The 26,839-nt window shown below is 38.1% G+C and overlaps 1 protein-coding gene across 4 annotated transcripts in view; it reads left to right on the forward strand.

The window, feature by feature from the left end:
• The window catches only part of GRM8 (glutamate metabotropic receptor 8), a 737,764-nt gene that overhangs the window by 131,102 nt on the left and 579,823 nt on the right, over positions 1 to 26,839 (forward strand). For all 4 annotated transcript variants that reach the window (XM_059396474.1, XM_059396472.1, XM_059396471.1 and 1 more), the window contains exon 3: positions 18,843 to 19,059. In XM_059396474.1, the coding sequence (XP_059252457.1) occupies positions 18,843 to 19,059 (217 nt within the window). The remainder of the gene's footprint in view (positions 1 to 18,842; positions 19,060 to 26,839) is intronic.

Below are 26,839 nucleotides of genomic sequence, written 5' to 3' on the forward strand. Positions count from 1 at the left end.
TTTTTTTTTTTTTAAAGATTTTATTTATTTATTTGTCAGAGAGAGAGTGAGAGTGAGCACAGGCAGAGTGGAAGGCAGAGTCAGAGGGAGAAGCAGGCTCCCCGTGGAGCAAGGAGCCCGATGTGGGACGCTGGGATCATGACCTGAGCCGAAGGCAGCTGCTTAACCAGCTGAGCCACCCAGGCGTCCCAGTTTTTTTGTTTTTGTTTTTGTTTTTTTAAATAGGAAGGTCTTGAGTAAATATGAATGGAGGTGGGAAGAACCTGGTTAAGAGTATGAAGTTAATGATTTAGAGAGAGGGGATATTCTATCGTGTTAAGAGCAGAGAGCTTATTGCATGTGCAATTCAGAGCACGAGATGAAGCTTGATATTAGATAGGAAAAGTGGTATATTTAATCTTGTAGCAGAAGGAAGGGAGAGGAACTGGGTGCCCAGGAAGTCAGGTTTGACAGTTTGGTAGTGGGAAATTGACAACTTACCTTGCACTGATGGCTTGTATTTCTTAGGAGAAAGAAAAATACGCATTTAAAAAAATTTTTGTGGAATACTCGACCCATATTGACATAGAACAGAGGAACTTTTGAAGAAAATTTGGTAATGTTTAATCAGAAACTGTGGGCAGAATAATGCAGTAAAGTTTGCGTAAGTCCAGATGTGTTGATTATAATATCTGCCTGATGGTTAGACATGAGAGGACTCACTAACCCAGGAGAATGGTTAGATAGCATGAGACTACCCTGAACCAAGTCTACACTAGTCCAGAAAGAGGACAAACAGACGATTAAGTCAATGGTAGCCTCTTAGCAAGGATGGAAGTTTGGAGAGAAAACTGCCTATTCCTTCCCTTGCTAAAGGCTCCCACTTCTCTCTTTCCTCTTTTCAGGTTTCTTTCCCTGTTTCTGATGTTCAGTCCTCAAGCCTTACTGCTATCTCCACTAATCCTCTTCTTCTCAAACTCTAGCCTTATTACTTTAATTATGATTTCTCATGCAGTATTTAATTAACTTTCTTTCTTTCAAGATTTTTTTTTCTTTAAGATTTTATTTATTTGAGACAGAGAAAGCACAAACAGAGAGGAGGTTCAGAGGGAGAGGGAGAAGCAGACTGAACAGAGCGCAGAGAGCCTGATGTAGGGCATGATCCCGGGACCCTGAGATCATGACCCGAGCTGAAGGCAGCCAATTGCCCAACCAACTGAGCCATCCAGGAGCCCTTAACCTTTTTTTTTTTTTTTTTTTTAAAGATTTACTTATTTATTTTAGAGAGAGAGAGATGAGAGAGTGTGAGCATGCATGTAGGCAGAGAGGCAGAGGGAGACAGAAAGGGAGAGAGAATCTCCAGCAGACTCCCCCCAGAACAGGAAGCCAGAAGCACCCCTGGATCCCACAACCATGAGATCATGACCTGAGCCAAAACTAGGTCTGATGTTCAACCGACTGAGCCATCCAGGTATCCTAGTATTTAACCTTCCCACTCTTCTTGACCCCTCTCCTGAAAATAGTCTCCTCATTACTAATTGAAAAATCTTTTCCCCCATCTTTGTATCTTTCCATTCTTCCTCTCCCTCTGTGTGAATCTAACTTGTCTTACTCTATTTAAGAAGGAAAAAAAAAGTCTACATTTTCATTATCTGCAGTCCTAATTTAAGGTAGATTATGTTTCTTTCTTTTCTTTTTTTTTTTTTTTAAGGTTTTAATTATTTATTTGAGAGAGAACAAAAGAGTGAGTGAGAGAGAGAATGCCAGGAGGGAGAGCAGCAGAGGCAGAGGGAGAAGCAGGCTCCCTGCTGAGCAGGAAGCCCGATGTGGGGCTGGATCCTGAGTTCATGACCTGACCAGAAGGTAGAGGCTTAACTGACTGAGCCACTTAGGCATCCTAAGGTAGATTATATTCTTAAATGACATTAGAAACTGTTTAAGTTAAACTTTCTCAAATTTTATTTCTTAAAATTAAAAAATAAAGGACATCTAAAAAGTAATATATAAATCTCATCAAGTTCAAGGTTGAAGTAGTAGTATTTTTCAAGACAGAAGTGTCTGAAAGGTTTTATTTTCTATCCTTTTCTGCTTCTAAGAGTCCAATGATATTTACATACAGTCTCTGGCAAAACATCATGAAAACATTTACATATTTAGATTATTTAGAAAATTAGAGAGAATTGGAAAGACAATAAATGTCTTCATATATCTAAGTTATGGTCTATGAAAAAGGAGTTAGCTCTTCATTAAAAAAAAAAAAAAAAGTCTATTTTCATTTAAGCACCAAAAATGTGGAAAGCGTTTGAGAAGCAGTTTACCAGGTAGATTGTAGATATTAAAGTCAGGATTCCCAAGTTGTTTTACAGTCACTACTAGGTAGTTAATCTATAACATATATGGATCATCTACTGTGTACAGTGTACTTTCCTAGAATCTGCTAAAGAGCTAGTGGATTCCAGGGTCTTAGCTCACAAGCCTACCCTGTAATAGGGCAGTAGTTGTAAGGAATATATTTGTTCTTTAAAACTCAAGTGCAGGGGCACCTGGGTAGCTCAGTGGGTTTAAGCCTCTTGTCTTCAGCTCAGGTCAATGTCTCAGGGTCCTGGGATAGAGTCCCGCATCAGGCACTCTGCTCAGCAGGGAGCCTGCTTCACCCCTTCTCTCTGCCTGCCTCTCTGCCTACTGGTGATCTCTCTCTCTGTCAAATAAATAAATAAAATCTTTAAAAAAAGAAAAAAACCTCAAGTGCAAGCAACTTTTTTCTTCTATATCAAGTAACTCTGGCAATGAGCCACATTTACTAACATATCAAGAAATTCGATCATTGTATATTTGGGGTCTATACTTCAGTTTCAGTTGCTACAGAGACGTTTGCTATGGAAATGCTCACTGTAGCCCCCACGGGCTATTAAAAGGCACTGACCCTTTCCTTTCATGGCAAACACAGGTAAAGGCTTCTTTGTTGAGGTTCCTGGCTTCTCAGACATTAGAAGGGAGCAAAATGAAGTTCTTCATCAGTCCCTGATGAAGAACGATACTACTCTCTCCCATTTCAATTCTTTCTCTTCAAACCTTGGGTGATCCTCCTTCTCTAGAGAATTTAGATATACAGCTTCTGTAAGCTAAGGCTTCTGAAAACAAAGCCTGTTTATTATCTAGGGAATACAGGATTGACTGCTCTTGTGGCAGACACAAAAGGAAGAAAAAAAGGAAAAAGAAATCTTTCATGGTTCTCCTAGAGCAATAAGAATCAGATAATAATTAGTATGTCACTAAATTATCCTGCTACATATGAATGCTTTGGGAAGTTTATTGATGGCAAGGTACATTGCATCTTAAATTTCACTTTCAATCATGCAGCATTTGTCAAACTTTTGTTTTTCAAAAACTCATCTGTTATTTTCAAATAATTGAGCAATATGTTTTAAAAACCTCTTACTAACTCTCAACACTTGACATGATGTATTATTCACTGGTCTGTAGATTAACCATGACATGAAAATAAACTTCATGTCAACATTTGATACAAGAATTGAAACAAAATACTCTTAAAATATGATTACAGTTTGTGAATAGTGGGATATTTTTGAAAAGAAATATCTGGATTTTTAGGAGGTGTTTTTCACCTTAGGGGAAGTGAACATCATGTTCAAGGCACCAATGTCTTAATATTAAAAGTGAGCTTAGAGGGAACTTTTCTATCTCCTCCTGATGATAACATCAAGATCTACCAAAATAATCCTTGCAATGAATGCATTTAAATCCCTTTGAGTATAATATGGAAAATTTTCAAAAGAAAATATGGGGCTCCTGAGTACACATTCAATGTTTTAGATTAGAGCATTGCTTCTCCAACTTTATTGTGCATAGAAACCACCTGGAGATCTTGTTAAAATACAGATTCTCATTCAGTAGGTCAGGGTGGAGCCTGAGGTTCTGCATTGCTAAGCAGCTTCTAGGTGATGCTCTGCTGCGGGTTTGCTGACAACACTGAGCAGCAATATTATGGAAAAAACTTCATGGACTAGAGATTTTGTAGTCAATGCTGGTGAATCAGTCTTTCGGAATATAAATATATCTTTCATGCCAAGCACATACCAAAGCATATTTCTTTCCTCTCAAGGAAATTAGAACCTAAATTTATTTTTTAAAACGTCTTTATTTATGGTGACTAATCTGACCACTGAAACTTCAGACATAGGAAAGATGAGGGCCAGACAAGGTAGACCAAAGTCCTGCATTGTATGCTGTAGTAGGAAAACACTCAGTACCTTATAGTTAGAAATTGTTACGAACAATAAACTATGTAACTCTTATATAGATTTGGAATCAGGCTGAATAGCTTGATGTGGTTTGAGAATTTTGGTATAGCAGTTGGCTTCTAGTTTACGCTGGTAAAGATGTAATAAGTTTGGGACATGCTCTGACATACAAGTTGGATACACTGGATATTTCAGGGACATGGGTGTGGAGCTCAGACAAGTGATTTATACTGGATGGATAGATCTGGAGTGGTTGTCAAGTGAAAAGAAAAGGCAATGTAGATTGTATCTTAAAGACGACTAACAGTTAAAGGAAGAAACACAAGAATAATAGCCAACAAAGGATGTAGAGATTTATGAGGAAAATTGGGAGAGTGATTTTTCATAGAAGTCAAGTAAGATTATTGGCATATAGTAGGTGATTAACAAATGCTTATTGAAATGAAAACCAAAACCAAACAAACAAAACAAGACTGAACTAGGCTCATGAATACTTTGTACAGATACCACTGAATTGTTTTATTTTTCTAAACATATTCTTTTATATGTTGGTTTCTATCAAGTATTGTCCCCTGTGCTTGGAATACCCTTTAGTCTCCTTCTACCTTTCCTGGTTTCCGCCTCTGCTAATCACCCGTTGTTTTTGCACATGCTTTTTCTTGTCTTTGGGCCTCAGCTCCTGACCGCCCTTGTGTACCTAGGTGTTTGCTGCCAAAACTACTCAAACTCTACCTATGCCCACACTGTCTTTGACCAATTTGCTAGTACCCGGCTGGGCTAGGAAGCCTTCCTCCACATAAGGGACTATAGCAATTAGTAAAAACCAGAGGAAGGAGATTATATTTACTTATAGGAAATGTTCATTTTTCCTTTTCACTGTGATGACCTACGTGGTGATGGTAGTGTCTGAGCTCTACCTGAATCATGGCCTGAGACCTTGAGAGGTGGTGTATGTGATTAGAAAAGGTGAGAACAGGAAACTGTGGTTGCATTTTTAGGAATGTGGGCATTCATGGGAGGCAAAGTTACTGAACAACAAACATTTTAAAATAGGCCTGAGGTAGTAGAGGGTAGAGGTGTTTAAGAGATGAGTCAAGATCCACACTGACTATGTTTGAATCCCATTCTACCATTTACAAATTATTCAGCCTCAGGCAAGTTATTTAACTTTTTCCAGGTCTCAGTTTTCTCACCCATAAAATTGGGAGGGAGCACTTAGCACGTTCTTGGCCAATCAACCTGCTAAATGAATGTTGGCAAAACCAACCAAACACACATGCGTATATATATAGATATACACACATAACTTACACATGCATACATAGTTTCATTAGTTAGGTGTGCAGATGGGATATGACACGTAAAGGAGGTTTATTAAGAGCAGTAAGCTAGCCCTCCCTATGGATGCAGCAGAGATGGTAATAAAAGGGCTAATTAGTACAGTTTGGAGAAACTTAATGTGTTGCCCTTTGGATACTAAGATGATAATGATGTTGCTTGGCAGAGGAACATGTGCTTGGCACATTCTTCAACATATAGTGGAATAATAGAATATGACTCATATGCCTTCTTTCATCTACTTTTGCTATTATCCAATGATGGCCATTTATGAAATCAACTATTTGGTCTTTGGAATGTGGTGAGTTTAGTCCCTATGAAAATGGAGCTATAGTTAAGACCTTTAACCTCATATGCACCCTCTTCTAACATACTGAATTCACTAGCTTAGATAACATAAAGGAAATAAAAATTTCCAGTAGTATTTGGTATTTGATGTTCAGAATCTGTACTTGAATGCCAGCTGGGGGATAAATAATCAGTTGAAAACCAGGGTATCAGTGAATGTGGGTAATTACTGAAAATCCAAGAAATTGTCAAGTGGGAAACTATTTACAAAGACAAATGTCCTTATCAACATTCTACCTTATTTTTAAGATTCAAATCATATATTATTGAGTGATAAAATGCCAATCTAAATGGACTGTTTGTCAGCTTAAGGTTTATTGACTTCAATTCATTGGTTATAATTACTAACTTTTTATTTTTTTAATGGTTTATTGCTGACACGCTTGGGGGAAAAATTGAACCACAGTGGTGATTGCTACATCAAGAAAATCAGCAGAAGAGGAAAATTAAATGCTAGGTGATAGTTTTAAGACAGTAGTGATGGGGATGAGTAGGTGGGAGAGTTAGATTTTTAAGTGATTTAGCGAATGATGCTAAGAACATGCCACAACATCATTTTGGTTTTTCTAATGTAACAAATCATAATTGATCAATTTTTTGTACTCATGTAAAAAAAACCTCTTACAGAAAATTTTGACTGTCCTAGGGAACTCATTGAGAAGTTTTCCCCACCTTTTGTTTACAAGAATACTTAGAGATAGATTTCATTTCAAAATTCCAAACTGCATGAAAACTTTTTTTCAAGAAGATATCTTTTATTCTGGAATACAGTGGAATCATGGTAGTAGTAGTTAGAAGTAATGAAACCAGGGAATGACATTCTCCTGTCTCTCCAGGATGCTGGGTCACTGAGCAGAGTTTTCAGATGTGGACAGATTCATTTATTTCTCATTCCTCCTCCTGAGAGGTGCTGAAAATGTATATTATCTTGTAAGGAGGAAAAAGCCCCAATTATTCTCCTCCTGGGTTATTTCTAACCTGTTTCTTATGCCTTTTGAAATCCTATCCCAAAGCCTTCACTGCTTGAGTGAAAGTGAAGTGTTTCTTTTACTTTTAGATCACTTTTTTACTTTCCTAGAAGAAACAAATATTAGAGTTTATAAGTAATATAAAGTATGCTTCCCTCGTCCCTGTGCCCTTGCCTTAAGGTTGGTTTTTTTCCCTATGAGTTTAGTTTTTGCTGGATTTATTCATTCTTTCATTTCCCATCTATCCGTTCATTTGTTCATTCATTCCTGACCCTTATGTACCTCAGGATCTATGAGAACCTAACACACTTTCTTGCTGATAATTAAATTTCAAGAAATTAAATTTCTTGCTGATAGTTATTTTCTTAAATAGTTCTGATATGAGAACCCAAATTATGCATATACTAGTTGAAAATAGTATGTGTGAAAAGCATGGGGAGTGGTGGCCTTTGTTATAATATTATGCAACCTATGACAAGTTTCTAAAATTAAGTACCTGTCAGTCGACTGCCCCTCCTCCTCACTTGTACAAATTGGGTCGTTTACACATCTGAAGGAAGGCTGAAGTGAGAGACAACCTGTGGCTGGTGTTGGGTGTTCCTTTCCTTTTTCCCCTCACTTTTCATGTGTCAGCTTAATGTCATTTCCTCAGGGAAGCCTTCCCAGTCCCCCCAGAGCAGATGAGTTACCTTGTTACTTTTTGCAGCCTGTACTTCTCTTTCTCAGTGCTTATTACAGTTGCTGTTAAATGTTTATTTGGTGATTGTTTCCTTAATGCCTGTCTTTTTCATCTCACCATATGCTTTGTGGGGGTGGAAGGACCATGTGTTGTTTGCTGCCCTATATCCAGAGCCCATCATGGTATCTGGAATATAGTGGGAGCTAATCTGTTGAATGGACTAATCAAAAAGTAACCATTAAAAATACATTATATTTAATTTAACCACTAATCAGAAAAAGTGTGTGTATTGAATTAACCTTTTTAGTTTGCAATTTTGCATATATGCTGGTTATCATTTTCTAGAAATTACAGTCTACTGAAATGTATGGAAATTAGAAAAAAATCGTGTTCACTTATTTTTTGAATAAGGAAAAATTGAAGGTCAGGAGAAGCCATAAATTAGAAGAACTATAGAACTAGTTGGAATATAAAAGTCTCTTGCTTAAAAAGTGAAGGTTTTAAATCCAACTTGCTGTTAGAACTTTTGGTTGAATATATGCAATGTGGTTAGGCTTAAAAATTCACACACTACTAGTGACTTGATAGATTATAACAACTCTTTCCCTTAGGAGCTACTGTGCTTTCTCATTGTAAAATGTAATTAGCAGCCATAAAAAAAAAGATGTATTAATCTTATAGGTTATAATTATGGTTGTTTATATGTAAATTTTTTCATGTTCATAGATTGCTTGTCTTTCATTTTAAATAAACAGGTTAGAATGTCATTACCAATTGGATTAACATCATTACTGTTCTTTTTCAAATGGGACATTACTTATTCTTCAAAAGAAATTTTAACTGATGGTTAGTTTTAGGGTTGGAGTTTCTAATAGCCTAACCAAAATGTCTTAGTGTAGATGTTATGCCAAAAGTACTTGAAATCAAGTTATGAAAAAATAATATAAGAAAGTGGAAATCTGCACAGTTGTACATAAATTTATTTAATGTGTCTAATGATCAGTGATGAATGATGCCTGAGACTGACTATATTTGTTTGCCCTCATATCCACCTTCTCTCTCTCTTTTGCCTTCTCTTCCCTGTGTTGGAAGATGATTCTGTCCCCAAAACAGCAATAGTTTCTCTTACTCCTTGGTTTTCAGTGAGTTTGGTCAAGGAGAGAGCCAGCAGGAGATCATGGTATAATTCTTTTGAATCCCTTTTTGTGGAGTGACCAGGGACTGGCTGTATCTCCCCAGGGAAGCCATTGCTTCTCTCAAGATGGTTTTCTTTTGCTTTCTGTAACTGCTCCCTTCTCTAGCCCTTAGTGCCCAGAGGTGGCAACTGCCCCCCTCTGACTGTTACTGGATTTTGGCTTTACACTACCATTACCTAAATACTGCCCCTGCCTTGAAAATAGTCCCTTTATGAACCTTCCTGTAGTTACCCTCATTTGAGTGTGCTGCTTCCCTAACTCAAGACGTTACCTTTGCAAAGTGGCGAGAAAATGTACCCTATTACAATTCAGGAGAATATCCAAATGGATTACCTGAAACCAAGAAATGACTTTGTAAATGTAATATATATTTATATTTTCAGGTATCTATATGTACAAAAATGTACTCTTTGACTGGATCTTCATATTTGCCTCTGAAATTTCAGATTCACATCAGTAGCAAGCCATCTTTGAATTATTTATCTAGGAGTGAGAATGAATTGACCTTGTCTCTCCTCTCTCCGGTTGGCTTTGTTATCTGTGCTGTGTATTTGTGAGGAGGAAGGTTCTGGTGGGGGGTACAGTCTGCATCCTGGCCCATAATGAAATTAAACTTATGACCTTAAAAGTACCAATGTCATGCTACACTCAGTTATGTTAATTAACCACAGGCCCTTTCAGTGTGGGTGCGTAGATAGAGTTCGCTTATTCTGAATGAGCTGATGTTGGGGAGAAGGATAAAAATAGAGTACACTGAAATCTCTCTCCTTGTCTCTTTCTTTTTCTCTCTTCCTGGCCTCCACAATTTCTTGTTTCAACAGACTTCCTCTCCTTTTCTTTTGCTAAGCTCCACGGTGTAGCAACACACAAAAGTTTGTGTCCCTTCAAATTGACTGTGGGAATGGAACTGAGAAGAAAGCCAGGAACTGAATTTCACAGTTGGCACTAACTTATACAAATAAGAATATTACTATCTATTCATTGCAGGCAGGATTGCTTTGAGTAGGTCTTGGTTTGGGAGAAGATTAGGACTTCTACCATGCTTTTGGAAGCAAACTGAGGATAGTCATTACTCTCCATTATTACTCCACTCTTTGGCTCTACTTTTCCTTTCTTCTTTCCCTCTCCTTACTCATTTTTGTGAAACTGAGAGGGGCATGACAGCTCAGGACAGTGTGAGGAGGGGAGGGTCAATGCTGGAGACTGAATTCTAGCTCCAAATCTCCTTATTTTTATTCAATTTCTGATTATATACTCATGTTTTGCCAAGAGCAGCAAGCGGTTTTAATACCAGAAAAGTAGTCACATCTGAAATGACAAAAGTTAAATGACTGTAATCGTTCTGGTTTCCTGGACCATTTTCTGTAACAACAATAAATCCATCCTAAGACCAAGTGGCAGGAAGTTATCATAGCAGTGGCTGCTGTTGCTAAGGCTGGTATTACTGAGGAAGTTCACAGGTAAACACTACCCCCCGAGGAAAGAGCATAGCTTCAAGCTGATCCCTAACTGGAGAAAACCAATGATGCTATTGAACAACATGAAGAACCTACCCCACTAACCTCCTCCACTACTAAGTTCGACAATCAATGGACAAGGTTGTTTGTAGAGGTAAACAAGAACAAAAACCTTTTTGTCAAGAATTGATGGTGAAGATGTGTGTGACTCATGTCCGCAAACCTGCTCTGCTCTGTCTGCAAATCTGTCCTTGGAGGTATATGAGTGTCTTACAGGAAGGCTTAAATTTACCAGGATTCTGAGGGGCTTCCTCTGAGCTGTGTTCAGGTCGCTCATTGCTAGTCTTGTTGGGGGTGTCTTGGCTCCTTAGGGATCTTTGTCAAACCAGAAACTTTGTCAAACCAGAAAGAAATGGATGCAGGATTCATAGTGTTTTGAGTAGACAAGGCAAGTTTTATGCTACTCCACAATATTTTAATATATAAACAGTGGGAAGCCCCTCCAAAAAAGGAGTGGAATTATAAGCTTCTTAGACCATGAATGAGTATTTATTGTGTCTGAAAGTCCCTCAGACCCCTTTGTATCTCAGTAATACTGAGTAATACATCATGGAGTCAGACTCCATGATGGCAGCAGGGAGAAACACAGGACATTTAAGGGAGACAGAAGCACTCTTAGCTCTGTCTAGAATATCCATTTTACAGATGAAGATAAGCAAGAAGGGGAAATAATTCTAAAATCTCTGACTTTGGTCCTTGATTAGAAATGTAATTTTTATTCTTCTTTAACAACAGACTAAAGTGTTTGTCAAGATAGTTATGAAATTTTCATGGCTATTTTCAGCATTTCAAAAAGGTTGGTGACTGTTGTAGGCTTCCCTACAATATGCCTGCACAGCTACAGCTGAAATGGCCCTTAGTTAATTTGAACTGGAATTTTATCATTTCAGTTTGGTAACAACAGATTATCTCATGCTGATCAGAAGCTTTAGCAAATGAATAGATCTTTGAGTAATAAAGAAAAAGGGGAATGGGTAAATTTTTACTTAAATAGTTTGATAGCAAAATCTTTCAAAATCACAATGCATGGAGAAAAATAATAAAAGGGGTCCTTGACTGATTGGTAGGTGTATTAATTTTTCTTTCAGTGAGAATTTCTTGAGCCTCTACTATGTGTTAGAAGCTCATGTTACAGTTGTTTTTTTCTTTTATCTTTTTTATTTTTAAATTTTTATTATGTTATGTTAGTCACCATACAGCCCATCATTAATTTTTGAGGTAGTGTTCCAGTTGTAAACAGCACAAAGAAGAACCTGTAGAATCTACATTTTAGTAGGGGAGATGGTATACACAAATTAACACAGGCTGTGATGAAGTGTAATGAAGGAAATAAATAGGATGATGAGGTACTAATGAGGCTGGGGAGACCACTGTAGGAACGAAATCAAGGAAGGTCTATTTGAGAAGGAGACATTTGAACTAAGGCTGAATCATGAGAAAAAACTTGGGCAAAACATATGGAGTGAAAGGCGTGAAGCCTGGAGGATAAAAAGGGCTTGGCTGGGTCAGGTGAGTGAAGGGTGATGTCAGATGCCAAATCACAAGGATCCTGCCTCAAGAAGTTTGGGCTTTATTATGGGACCAATGGGAAAAAATTGAAGGGCTTTGGGCAAGATTTTTATCTTATCTGATTTTTTTAAAAAAGATCCGTTTGTTTACTGGTGTAGAATAGATTTGAGAGAAGCAAGAACGGAAGCAGGAAGAACTGTCAAGTGGTTTTAGGAATTCAGATGATGCAATGGCTTGGACTAGGATGTGACTTTTTTTTGCTCTACCATCACTGGGGCATGACCTGAAATGGCTAATTGAGCTTAAGATGTCATGTCCAAATTCTGGCCAACAGGAAAGAGGGAGATACATGAGATATATATGCTCATTTCCTTTAAGACCATTTTTCAAAAGTTATCCTCACCGCTGCTAATAATCATAACAAAGAAGGCTGGGAAGATGTAGTCTTCTTTGGATTGGCCAAGTCCTAGGTAAAAATCTGGGGTTCTGTCTAGAAGAAGTAAAGAACAGTCATGAGAGGACAAAAACCTCTCCTGACTCTTATTTAAAATATATTCTTATGATATATATTTGTTTATTTTTACTAAAATATCCAAAAAGTTATAACTGAATTTCTTTTTTCTAAAATAGAGCTTTTGCTTCCTTGAGTTCTAAGTCAGACTTTGGCCTCTCTTAGAGTTTGTAAGTCCAAGATTCACAGAACAATTAGCTAAATGTGGATCAAGTAATTAGTTTTATTAACAGCTGGGCAAACATCAAATAACTTCCTCAGACATGCAGCCGTCTGTTAAGATAAACTGGATTGGAAAGCATTTAGTGCAGACTTGAAGCCAAAATGGTGCCTCCTACTCCCATGCCACACATCTCAATATTAAGACTGTATAGAAGACTTGTGACATGTCACTGGTTTGTCAAACCAGTGACATAGGTTTCAGGCCACCCTCCAACACCTGGTTGTCAGTGGAATATGGAAAGGAAGGATGGGTTTCTTCTCCAAGAAGAGAGGCCTAGCCTGGTCTTCTAGCCATACAGAGAAAAGAAGCCTGGTATGTGTGTGGGCAGGTCAGACAATGAAGGCAGAGCCAGTTAGTGACTCTTGCCCCATAAACATAGAATCTGATCTCTCATTCTGTCCTCTCTCTCCGCCCCCCAGGAGAGTAAGGTAAAAGGTAGAGATCTAGGTAGAAAATACATGTTATACAGCTGCTGCAGAGAGCTAAGTTTAGGGGTAAGAATCCCTTATGTGGACTCAAGTGAAAATGTAATGGAAGAATAAGAGTTTTTTCCCCTAACCAAGCCAATTATCAGAAAAGTGGAAGCAAAAGCAATTTTTAAAGAGAGTATGATGATGAGTATCTTGAGTTATGCCTCAAATATGCTTTATTTGGGTAATGGAAATATGACCTTAATTTAAGTACATATCATATTCTTATGGAAACTCAGCACAGGGAAAATGATAAAAAATCAAAATGATAGGTGTTTTCAAGTGATGTAATTTGATTTTATAAGGCACTGAAAGAGAAAAGAAACAGTTATGTAAGGGATGTGGTAGAAAAGGCTGGAAGGGAAAATGGGTGGAGGAGAGCTAAGAGCTAGTTAGGGCAGAGCCGAGGATAGGAAGCTTGGCAGTGTATGCCTCTTCTACAGAGACCTGGAAGAGTGGGTATATTAGGACTTCTGGCACACTCACAGGGTGATGGGAGAGGGGTTAACAAAAATACTATTTATAAAGTGTACTACTTAGAAGTACTATTTATAAAATAAAAGTACTACTTATAACTACTATTATAAGATAAAGGACCCATCACTAGATGGGAAGTACTCAGGAATTGGCAACACTAAGAAGATCTGAAGGGATAACTGTAGAGAGTAGTCACTAGAACCTTGTAAGAACTCTAGCTATGGATGAGGGCTTAGGCAGAGGAACACCAGATTGGTGGAAGAAATTGGGAGCATCAATCCTCACTTCTATCTCCTGCCCTCCCTCTCTCTTAGTGTCTCCCAATGGCCAAACTCAGACGGAAGCCTGAGGTGAGAGAGCTCAAGTGAGATAGTCAGAGAGCAGCCTCCTAGGACATAGAGTAGGAAGGAGAAGGAGTAAAAAGGGCAAATGGAGAATAGTTTGTCCAATATTTTGGTGGAAAGCAGGGTGGAAGGCTGTGGGGAAGAGTCTGCATCAAAATTCCTGCCACAGCTTAATTAATTAATTGTCTCCAAATATTTGTTGAGCATTTGTTCTGTCAGATGCTAGGGATACCAAATAAATCAATAGAGAGTTTTTCAGTGGGAGGCTCATAAGCCAGCACTCAGTCATGGTCCTCGTGTCAGATGAAGGAGGTTGTGGGAGCAAGGAGCAGAAAAAACTGCTCTGCCTGAAAGAGTTAGCAGAAGCTTCCTAGGGAGGAGGTGACTTTTGAGTTGGATATTGAATTTGGGCAGAAGATTGCCAGGTGGATTGGGGTGCCTGGGTGGCTCAGTGGGTTAAGCCTCTGCCTTTGGCTCAGGTCATGGTCTCAGGGTCCTGGGATCGAGCCCTGCATCTGGCTTTCTGCTCGGCAGTGAGCCTGCTTCCCCCTCTCTCTGTCTGCCTCTCTGCCTACTTATGATCTCTCTCTTTCTGTCAAATAAATAAATAAAATCTTTAAAAAAAAATTGCCAGGTGGACAGAATGGGCTACATAGGGAACAGCATGTGCATGCAGACTCCACCAGGGCATGGCAGGGAAGACAGTAGGTTAGGTAGGAGGATTGGATGGAGTCTGACTTCAGGGTTTGGTGACCCAGACTGAAGAGTCAGGATATCTTTTGAATGGGCAAGCGAGATTTAACAGAGGCTTGTGGAGGATGTTACTTATTATAAGGAATGAGCTGATGCAGAATGCTTTCCCTAACACCCTATTTTCTTGGTACATTCTCCTTTCCTTTTTCATTTCCCTCTCTACTTTTGTCCCTCACTTACCATTTCTTTTTCATTTTTCTTTTTTTATTCTTGTTGTTTCTAGTAAATGAAACTCTAGTAAATGAAGAGGGATTAGGATGGATTTAGTGGAGAGAAAAGAAAAAGAAATATTTCAGATTTTAAGAAAAAAAAACCCACTGCATTTGCCAGTAGGGGGTTAATTTGAGGATAGTGGAAATATTGGGAATGCTGGCACAGAAATTAAAATGCTTAATGAGCCAATGCTTAGTGGTCAACCACAATAAAATTAAAATGAGATGCAACTTCATAATGACTTGAAAAGTTGTCTTAAAATATGATCAGTATACTCCGATGTCTATTATTGTAGACTGCAGCATAGCAAAAATTGAGCAAATGAAAACACAAACATGTACTCTCACTTTTCCACACATAGATCTGCAAAGAGAAAACTCCTTAAGACTTTGGGGAGTAAGTCCTTTACCTAATTATTCAAATAACCATTTTCTATTTGTACTTTTATTTTATATACCCTTTACACCTGTTTAATTAATCCTAAACATGATGCTGACTGCTAATTAAACAGCCCTGAAAGTGACTGACTGAAGGTAGTAATTTGAGATAATTAGTTTTGGTTTCAAACACTCAATTTTCACACTTTGTGCTCATTTTTAGAAAGGGGTGGCTCATTATTATAGGCAGGGTGGGAGTTGTGTAAGGCATTTTACTGCTGGACTCTGAGTAGCTGAGGAAGTGGGAGGGTTATCATATAATGACAATGACATTAATAGGACAAGGAAATGGTATAGTGCTATAGAATTAGCCATAGAATGCTCCCCTATCTCTTCCTACCTGCACGCACGCACACACGCACGTGCACACACACACACACACACTCTCTCACACTTACACACACACACACACACCATTCACACATGCACAGAATTCCTTTCAAAGTGAAATTCAGGCAGCTGAATCTTTTTCATTAGAATGTAGGAATGTACATGCTCTTGGTCTTTGGGAGTTTTATTTAGTAAAAGGTAGATCTCTCTGAGTCATTCATTGTCTCTTTCTGAGGTTATTTAGAAGCAAGCAATAGAAGGTGAAATAGACCCAGATTTGGCGTGTGGTTTGAGATTTGAAGAGGTGTCCTTGCTGAGGAGTCATAAGCACAGTCTATTCAAGGGAACGATCATATCTAGCAAAGAAAGCAAAGGGGCAGGAAGGAGGCAGGACGGACTGTTTTTTATGGTCCCACAATGTTAACAAGCAAGTTAACATGGTCCACTAGGAGAATAGGACCAGGAAGAATTGGGGGTTAGATAGGATAAAATCATTGTTATAGTCAATATATAGAGATACAGAAGCTGAATAGATCCTGCAGCACCATGGAGAGCTCCAAGCACATTGTAGCTGCTGCCTGGGTAACTAAGACTTGTGCCTTGGGAAGTTTAGTTTCACTTTATTGGCTATAGATATGGAGTAGGACTCTCTAGACCCATGAAATGTTATTCAGATGTTGAGGGCTTTTCAAGGATGTCAAGGGGAGAGTCCACTCCATGTGGACTGGGAATTATCTGGCCAGGGTATGGCAGGGGATGGATTGCAAGCTATGCAGTCAGCCGTACATGGGAAGGTGGAAGTGCAGCCTTTTGGACATCTTAGCACTGACATTACCTGCAGGATCAGATGCAGAACAAAGTTAATTGTTTTATGTACTGGTCAATCCTGCATCTTTTTTTTTTTTTTTTTTTTTTTTTTAAATATTTTATTTATTTATTTATTTGACAGAGAGAGATCACAGGCAGGTAGAGAGGCCGGCAGAGAGAGAGAGAGAGGGGGAAGCAGGCTCCCCGCCGAGCAGAGAGCCCGACGCGGGACTCGATCCCAGGACCCCGAGATCATGACCCGAGCCGAAGACAGCGGCTCAACCCACTGAGCCACCCAGGCGCCCCTCAATCCTGCATCTTTAACCAAGCGACCTGAATTGGGGCATCTTGGATTCATTATGACCCCTGAACTTGCACACTGTGGCAGGGCAGCAGAGGAGCAGCGAGATGCACTGTTGCATAGCACATACTCCCAAGCTGCCCTCTTTCACTCTTCATACATTCCTTGGCTTTGACTGTCTTCTTCATTATGCCCCCACCATTCTTTATCTCCAGTCCCAGAGACTCTTAAACTCCACATCCCCAATATTATTACCTACTTTTTAGTTGCTTTCATTCATTTCATAGTAAGCTCAAAAGAAGCCAAAAAAACTAAACTCATAATTTTTGTCTTCTAAATCTCCTCTTTCTCTGTATATCTTGGTAAATAGCAAACATCATCCACCCAGTTACTAAAGCCACAGAACTAAGAGTCAGTCCACATTTCCCTTCATTACCTTCACCTTACCTTGGTTTTAGATACTTACAGAGTCCATGCCCTTCCCTAACCCCAACCTTCCCCATCATTGCCTTAATTGAGTTTCCATACTTTCTATTTATTTATTTACTTACTTACTTATTTGACAGGGAGAGACACAGTAAGAGAGGGAACACAAGCAGAGGGAGTGAGAGACGGAGAAGTAAGCTTCCTGTGGAGCAGGAAGGGGCTCTATCTCAGGACCCTGGGACCATAACCAAGCTGAAGGCAGACACTTAATGACTGAGCCACCCACACACCCCCAGTTTTCATACTTTCTTACTTAGATTTCTATAATAATTTTCTAACTTGTTGTCCTGCATCTAACATAGCTTTCTTTTAATTTATCTCTAAGCGTAGGATGGACCCCCCTGCATTAGATTCTTCTGGAGAGCATATTAAAATGCAGATTTCTAAGCCTCTAGACATACCAAGTCAGAATTTTCAGGAATGGGGTTAGCTAGGTGTACATTGAAATTTGAGGGCTGCAACTTTCTTCACAGCTGCCAATATTATTTTTCTGAAACAAAAATCTGATTATGCCTCTATCTTAGTTACAGTCATTCTGTGCTTCCCCATGCCTTTGTGATAAAATCCACACTTTTTGTCATACCCGACTAGCCCTTTATCTGCCCAGCTTTGCAGTTTTATTTCCTGATGTTCCTCCCTTGCTATCTCGCATTCCCTCTGTGTGAAATGCTACAAATCCTGGAATCTGCCATGCCCTTTCTTGACTGTATGCCTTTGGACATGCAGTTCTTTGTGACTGAAATGTCCTTCCTTACCTTGTTTGCCGATTTCTTGCATTGTCTGTGCCCCATCTCAGCTGAAAGTCCTTTCACTCTACTGCTTTAGCATCATGTGTTCTTCTATCCTAGCACTTTTCACTGATAAAGTAAAAGTCCTCATTTGGATATATGAGTAAATGTTACATTTTAAAAGATTTTTAGGGGGAGATTTGTGGTATGTAGCTAATTTGTTACTTTGAGTTTATTTGGATAAGTGATATAGGATTCCTAATTTTCAAAGTCTGGTAATTCACTCTATGTATGCCAGAAAATTGTCTCTTTTCCCAAAGAAATGATGGTATAGATTCCCATTTTGTAGTATTTTGAGGTGGGCAGCTGGAACCATCTTTTCATTAGAAGATACATAGTTGACTGTTCCCATATCATTTTGTGGTACTCAACGATCATATCAATAAACAGTCAATAGACTCACAAAACTGTATATTTATAGTAATTTTCCAAAAGTGTGATCTTAGTACTGAATTGTATCAATTGTAAAAAAATCTCATCTTAAATTCTCTGTTTATGATTGTGTGTAGTCTTTATGTCCTAAAGCTAAATACAGTTTCAGAGGTGGCCTTTTCTGATGTGTGTATGCACTATACTTTCATTTTGGCTTCATTTTTGTGCCAGAACTTTATGGTATAAAAAAAGAGCAACAAAAGGCACAAATGTTTTGCTTTGGCTTCAGAACCTGAAGTAACACTAAGTTCTTTCTTGCTGTTTAGAAATGTGTTTTGAAAGAAAGTGAGCCTACAGACTTTTATAAAATGCTAAATGAAAATAAAATAAAATTGGCAGTCACAAAGCCATATTTTGGCTTCAGGCTGATGTGTCTGAGTTACTGGTCTGGGTTTGCTGCTTGGTCTCTTGTGTGACAACTCTCCATTCGACAGATTCCTCTTGGGTTGAAATGATCTGTCATTTGTTTTGCAGATACCTCAAATCAGCTATGCATCCACAGCCCCAGAGCTAAGTGATAACACCAGGTATGACTTCTTCTCTCGGGTAGTTCCACCTGACTCCTACCAAGCTCAAGCCATGGTGGACATTGTCACGGCACTGGGGTGGAATTATGTGTCAACACTGGCTTCCGAAGGCAACTATGGAGAGAGTGGTGTGGAGGCCTTCACTCAGATCTCGAGGGAGATTGGTAAGCATATATTTATCAGATGATTGCTTTTGGAGGCGACAGGTTGTGGAAGTCTGAGCATCTCCATGTGCTCTCTGATCTATGTGGAATAATGAGAGCTCCTACAGATGCATGACCCAGGCTGTCCACTCTAGGGGGAAGTTGGTTTTATTATAAATGATGTTGTTGTTCATGGTCTATCAAGGTGACACTTTGGTGCTAATTTAGGAAATAGAGCTCCTGACTCAGGCGAACAGTTTTCAAAGTTGTCTGTTTTGACGAGGGAGTTTGCTGGCACATTAGAGCCACTGTAAATTTGAATAAATGACATACTATTTGATTGTTCTGGATGGAAGTTTACATTAGCAAGTCATTAAATTAAAAAAAAAAAGGCAGTGGAATTTAACATCCAACACTAGAGGGATTTAGACTGGTAATCATCTTAAAATAATACTGAAGTGGCCCCCAAGGCTATACTTTTAGTTATATTCTTATTGTCATATTTGACTTTTTGCATTTTTATTCTTACCTTATGCTCATAGCTTACAGTGGAATGAAGGGCAGTATGTAAAATCTGAGTTAGAACAAGGTGCTGATGAGCTCTGCTGGGCTTTTTTCAAGGTGCTTATCCAAATCTCTGTAGGCATTTTTCCACATGTATATTTAGCCTTGAGTTTGTAAATCCATCCCCTGTGTGAAAAAAATAGAATAAAACAAAAAACTACTTAAAGTACAAACCTTATTGCTGATTGGTCAGCCACATAATTTGGTGGGTAAAAGGAGGCATATTGTTACTTAACAAATACTATTTTTCTTATTAAGAATTACTGAATAAAATGTACATATTTTTTCTTTAAGAGTAATAATAATATTTTGTGGAAAAATTAAAGTGCCCCTTGGCTATTTTTGAGTAATTTTGAACTTGAAGGAAGAAATTATTTTGATAATTTGTTGTCTTTCTTGGAGGGTTCAGCTCAGAAAGACAATGGGAGTGATTTACGCTTGTCTAGAATTAGCAAGGACGAGTCTAAAGTTATATTATTGGAGTAAGGTTTCTCTTGAAAGACTTGAAGATACTTGGGATCTGTTCCTCTGCATATGCTAGGATGTGAAAAATTATTATACGCAATAGTTAGTATATTTAACATTTGTTCCAGTGCTGTGCTGTTGCAGAAAATGTAGAGAAGGCCTGGTGTTGTTGGATGGATTGGGTTAATTGATTTAATCGGGGAACTGTCCACACCTGTGTTAGTGTCCATGCTACCATACTCTTTGCTCTTTGAAATTTTAAATTCCATCATTATTGCTATAAAAATGATTCAGACATTCAACTGCGCTTTAAATGATGACAAATTATATTATCTTTTTCGGTAAGAATCCAAAGTTTATCTTAGAGGAAATGCCCACTCAAATGAAAACAAAAGCTTCTGGAAGCAGAGCTAATGCATTATTTAAGCAGCTGATGTCGGTTCTCACCAGAGTGATAATTCAACAAGAGGAGGAAACTGATAGAGTTTGTATTGAGATGATATGTTTTTTTGCAGTGATCGTGTACATTCTTCAACTACAGGTCACATTGTGTGCCTGAAACCGATTGCTATGAAAAATTCAATACAGGACATAATTTGCCAGTTGTTGCAGAATCTGATAAAATGCATTGTTCTAAAAGTTAAGTGAGATCGCAGTTTTATTCATTTGACTAAAAAAAGAAATACTTAGTTTTCACTTTTGAGGAGCATTGCTATACTCTGGTAATACTATCACATAAAAGGATTCAGATGGTTCCGTTCATTATTCCTGTTTCTATGTTAGTCATTAGTATGGGAGAAAATAATTTTAGTGCCTTGTGTATGTGCCTGATTAGGGCAACACATTTCTTCAGTGTTGATCCTTTCAGTATTCTGTGACTTGATTGGCTGTCCATTCTATTTCAGCTCTCACTTATCTGGGGAATGGAGAAAGGCTGGATTGTCAATTAATATGCAGAATACTGAAAAGGCCAAATTGGTACCACACTAGAGTATGCCATGGAATATATTAAATATCAAAATCATCCCTCATTTTAATGACAAAGATTTTTATCTAGAACAAAAATAGCTGAAAATTAAACCTTTTACATGACAATGATATTAATGGGAATAGCAAATGGTAGCAACTTAACCCATTCTGAAATGATCTGATGACTCTGATGAAAATTCATTAGTTCTGTAACATTCGCTTCTCTTACTACAACATCGATGACATTTCTGTCACCATGTTAGTAGTGTGTTTTTAAAAATCTTAGTATCTTGACTGAGAAGACGATGTATAAATTCATTTTGTGGAATGTCTGCCTATTAAAAAATTATATATTTTCCCAACTCATAAATTTTGCCATACTCTATTCTGAATTTCTCTCTTTAGAAACATTGATTGCTAAGAAATTTCAGTGTAAATTGAGGCTTCTAATGTTTCCTCTCTGATTCATTCAGACAGATCATAATAGAATGATAAGGAAGTGAAAATCTGTTTAGTGATAAATTGCTTGTATGGTTTGATTAGAACATTTTTTATTTTAACAAATCTGAGACTTGGGGAAGTGTCTGTGAATCTTGGAGAATGAAGCAAATGAGTGAATGATGGTCATGAACACAGACAGATGTCTGTGATGGCTCTTACCTAGCCAAGATTGTTCTAGGGAGAGCAGGACAGGAGTAACTCAATAAAATAAAGATAAATAGTCCCTTGATATCTTAGCTATTATAGTATCAGCCCAAGGCATTCTTGACTGTAGGATTTTTTTTTTTTTGAAAAGGCAAAAATATATTTGAGATCAGCAAATAGCACAATTTGATCAGAGCATAGTTTGTGTCATGAAGTACAGGAGACAAAAATGGAAGACTTGACATGGACACAAAGTTGAATATTTCACCTCCTGGAGAGGTGATTTTATTCATCTTTCAGACAATGAAGGAAACTGTTGAAGATAAAGGGATCTATCAGAACATATTTAAGATTATATTAATGAGAAGTGGAAGATGGGGAGACCATTTGAGAGGCCTTTGCAGTAGCAGTCTTAGCTTGATATAGGACAGTGACAATAGAAATGGAAAAGGGAACAGACTTAGGAGACAATTATGAGGTGGAGTCCATGGAACTTAGCAATTGAGTGGAAGTAGAGCTTGAAGGTAAGAAAAAAATTAATGTTGAAGTTGAAGTTCTTTCTAAAAAATTTCATCTATTTATTTATTTATTTATTTAGAACTTGAAATTCTTAACCTGGGTGATTAGGAGATTGAAAGTGCCACAAATAGAAAAGAGTCAATTAAATGGAGAGGTTGGTTTGGGATTGGATTGGAAGTGTGGTTTGGTTAAAAATACTATATATTGTAGGTACCAATACATATGTTTTTGGAGAAAAACAGCAAAGAATATTCGTCTAGAGCTGAGAAGGGGACTGGGATATAGACCTGAAGCTTATTCTCACAAAATTGATAATTGAGGTGGGAAAGGTAATTGCTGAGGTAGAAGATGTAGAGCGAAGATTGAACAGGGCTGAGGATAGACTTTTGGGGAGAAGTTTTATATAGAGGTGTGTGATAAGACTCGGTAAGGTTGCATAGAAAAGGGAACACTAGGACGCTGTTGGTAGGAGTGTAGATTAGTGCAGTCATTATGGAAAATGATATGGAGGTACTAAAAAATTAAATATAGAACTACTTTATGATCCAGCAACCCTACTTCTGAGTATATATCTGGAAAAAAAATTAAATCAGTATCTTGAAGAGATATATATATAATATATATGAGTGGAATATTATTTGGCCTTAAGAAGAAAAAAATCCTGCCATTCGTGACAACATAGATGAACCTAGAGGACGTTATGCTAAGTGAAATAAACCAGACACAAAAAGACAAAGTGCCCAAGGCAGTTGAACTCATAAAAGCAGAGGGTGGAATTGTGGTTGGGGAGTAGGAGAAATGCGTAAATGTTGGCCAAAGAATGCAAGCTTTCATTTATGCCAGCCGAATAAGATGAATGTAAGATGAATGTATAGAATGGTAACTATACTTAAAATACTGTATTGTATACTTGAAATTTGCTAAGAGAGTTGATCTTAAGTATTCTCACCACACACACACACACACACACACACACACACACACACATAGTAACTATGTGAAGTCATAGATATATATGTTAATTAGCTTGATTGTGGTAATCATTTCATAGTATACACATACTTCAAAACATCATGTTGTACACCTTAAATACATACCATACATACCATTTTCATTTGTCAATTATATCTCTATAAAGCTGAGGAAAATAGTTATAAATGGGAAAAAAAGTGTGGGAATAATGGCCAAGGCTTAGGAAAATTAAGAGTAAGTATGGAAGAGTGTCACCTTCTCTTGATAGGTTTGTGGCGATGAGAGGACTCTCAGTCTCCTTTGAAGAAGATTTCCATGATGGGAGATGGTAGGAGTTCTTGACGAAAAATTTAAGGGCATTGAGCTGATTTTCATAGGCGAATAGGAACTTTTGCCAGAGAGCATAGCTGAACATGTGTGGTACAAAGGTAGGAATCAAAGAGTGTCCTCGAGGGGGTGCATTAGTTCCCTAGAGCTGCCATAACAAATGCCATGTACTAGATGGCTTAAAACGATAGGAACATATTATCTCACAGTTCTAGAGACCAGAAATCTGAAATCAAAATGTTAGCAGGGCCATGCTCCTGAAGACTGCAGGGGGGAATCCTTCCTTTTCCTTTTATAACTTCTGGTTTGTGTTAGTCATCCTTGGTGTTCATTGGCTTGTAGAGGCATCACTCTGCCTCTGTTATCAAATCACAGTCTTCTCCTTTCATGTGTCTGTCTTTGTGTCTTCTCTTCTTTTTTTTTTTTTTTTTAAAGATTTTATTTATTTATTTGACAGAGAGAAATCACAAGTGGGCAGAGAGGCAGGCAGAGAGAGAGGAAGGGAAGCAGGCTCTCCGCTGAGCAGAGAGCCCGATGCGGGACTCGATCCCAGGACCCTGAGATCATGACCTGAGCCAAAGGCAGCGGCTTAACCCACTGAGCCACCCAGGCACCCATTTGTGTCTTCTCTTCTTATAAGAATGCCCATCATATTGTGTTAAAGGCGCACCCAACTCCAGGATGACCTCATCTTAATTGCATTTGTGATCACTCTATTTCCATATAAGGGCACATTCTGAGGTACTCAGTTTTAGGATTTCAACATATCTTGTTAGGAGACACAATTTAATACCCATAGCAGGGAATAGTAGTGAAGATGGATGTACTTAGGGAGCTGACTTGCAGTGACAAGAATGGGAGGTAGACCAGGAGGACAATAGAGTAGAAATAAAGATGAGAGAGGCAGTAAGTAGACAGAATTTGGTTAATGGAGAAGCCTATAACAAAACCAGATCAGAAATTTCTTTTTGAATGTTACAGGATTTTACCCTCCCTATCCTGGCTACTTGAGTAGATGGAGTAACCTAATGGATGATTCAGGGTTCCATACTAGGGTAGGTGGTGGTATCTGAGTCTGGCTTTCCTAAACTTCTAGGTAGTTAAGAGCTTCCTAGTAGGATCATAGTGGGCACTCCCTGTGCAGTGGAGAACAGGCTGTTCAACCCCCCCTGCTTTTTGTTCCAAGGTGCTGCTCTTTTCAATGACACCTTGGAAAATTATGGACATCTGAAGAGTCTTATGGAGCCCAGTTTATTTTTATTTTCCCGTTTGGGCTCTCTTGGCCTGAGGGAAGGGAATAGCTCAGTTGCTGCTGGTTGTTAAGACTTACCCATGTTGCACACCCTCTGTTGTTAGGATGAGAGTCCTCTATTTCTGTCTTGTTTTAATTATTTGATGCGATGTTTTCACTGATACTGTAATAAAGAGGTTCATAGTATATGCCTACGTTTTTCCATCATAAGCTCTGGGGCTTGCAGCTTCTGACTCAAAAAAATGACTTCCTTGAGTCTTTAGACAGGCTTTCACTTGTCTTCCCTTATTATATTATTTTTAAAAAGAAGACAGGATAATAAATGTTAATGCTACCACTATCATTATAAGGGGCAAGAAAGCTAAAGCTTTATCTTTGAAGATAAAAGGAATTTGTGAAAGCATTATATCTTTTCACTATGGATTTGTACAGTATGGTGACACACCTCCTTTAATCAGTCATCATGTTTATGAATGGCTTATTGAAGATGACAGGCCTGCGAGTCATCATCGCACACATTACAGGGGGCAAAATAGACCTGATTCTGTCAAATCTTCTAGCATACATGACTATTTTTTTTTCTAATTTTTTTTTTCTAATTTGCAAGGGCTGGAAGCTTCCAACTATTGTCTGACATGTGTTTGGAATCTTAAAATCTCAGAATTGGAAGGGATTGCAGAGGTCATTGGACTGGCACAATCTGTTTGAAATGTTAATGCAATAAACCAATTTAATTAATTCTTTTTTGTGTATAAAATGACTGACACTTGCCAATAGTGATTTATTTTTTGGCGGGGGTCAAGCAATAAAGTCAGGGAGATTTCATTCCTAGTATATAATTGAAAAGTGCCCACTGATCATATTTCTAAACTATGTCAGTACCATTTTAAAAGAAAACGTTTTTTTTTCTCTTAGATTATAAACAAGAACCAAGTTTTATTAACTGAAATGGATTCACTTCAAGATTAAAACAAAGTATTTTCAATGACAGAAAGAAAGGAATACATAAAGAGCAGCTTTTCCCCTCAGATGTTCATTGCTTGGAAAAATGACTTCCAGCAGGCAAAAATCAATTTGACAAAAGTATTAATGTTGTAAAATACTATGAATGAAAGGAAACATTTAAATTCAATTGAAAATTTTACTTTATATTCCTACAGCTGAGTTCCATTGATAGCACCACATTTCAAGTTGCAAATCATATTTAATTAATATTAACACCAGGTAATTGGCAAGAATAACTTCAAAGGAGGGCTGAGGAAATTGCAAATTGGAACTGCAGGTGCAGTGATCCTGCAGAAGCTTTATAGGGATCCAAAGAAAGTGTATATGATTTCAACAATGACTGCAGAACCTGATCAAATAGAGCATCATTTCAAAGCTGTTCTTCACCTTGGCCTTTCTTAATATTTAGGGCATAGGAACTGCTAAGTAGCAGCAGCTAATGTTAATGTGAAATAGCAAACAGCATTCAATAAGTGCTTTCAGACCTACAATTATTAATGCTGTAGTTAAGTGTTTCTTAAACAATGGCAGTTTGATGCAGTGGAACCCACATTGGAGTCAAGTACTTGCTTAAAGAAGTTACCATGGCTGATGTCAAAGAGTTTACTGCCTATGTTTCCTTTAGGATTTTGATAGATTCCTGCCTCAAGTTGAGATACCACCTTACACCAGTTAGAATGGCCAAAATTAACAAGATAGTAAACAACAAGTGTTGGAGAGGATGTGGAGAAAGGGGAACCCTCTTCCACTGTTGCTGGGAATGCAAGTTGGTGCAGCCACTTTGGAAAACAGTATGCAGATTTAAGAAATTAAAAATAGAGCTACTCTATGATTCTGCCATTGCACTACTGGGTATTTTCCCAAAGATACAGATGTAGTGAAAAGAAGGGCCATCTGTACCCCAGTGTTCATAGCCGCAATGGCTACAATTGCCAAACCATGGAAAGAACCAAGATGCCCTTCAACAGATGAATGGATGAAGAAGATATGGTCCATATATACAATGGAGTATTACACCTTTGTCAGAAATGGTGAATACCCAACTTTTGTAGTAACATGGGTGGAACTGGAGGAGATAATGCT

This window comes from Mustela nigripes, chromosome 4 (genome assembly GCF_022355385.1).
Source record: "Mustela nigripes isolate SB6536 chromosome 4, MUSNIG.SB6536, whole genome shotgun sequence".
Taxonomy (NCBI): domain Eukaryota; kingdom Metazoa; phylum Chordata; class Mammalia; order Carnivora; family Mustelidae; genus Mustela; species Mustela nigripes.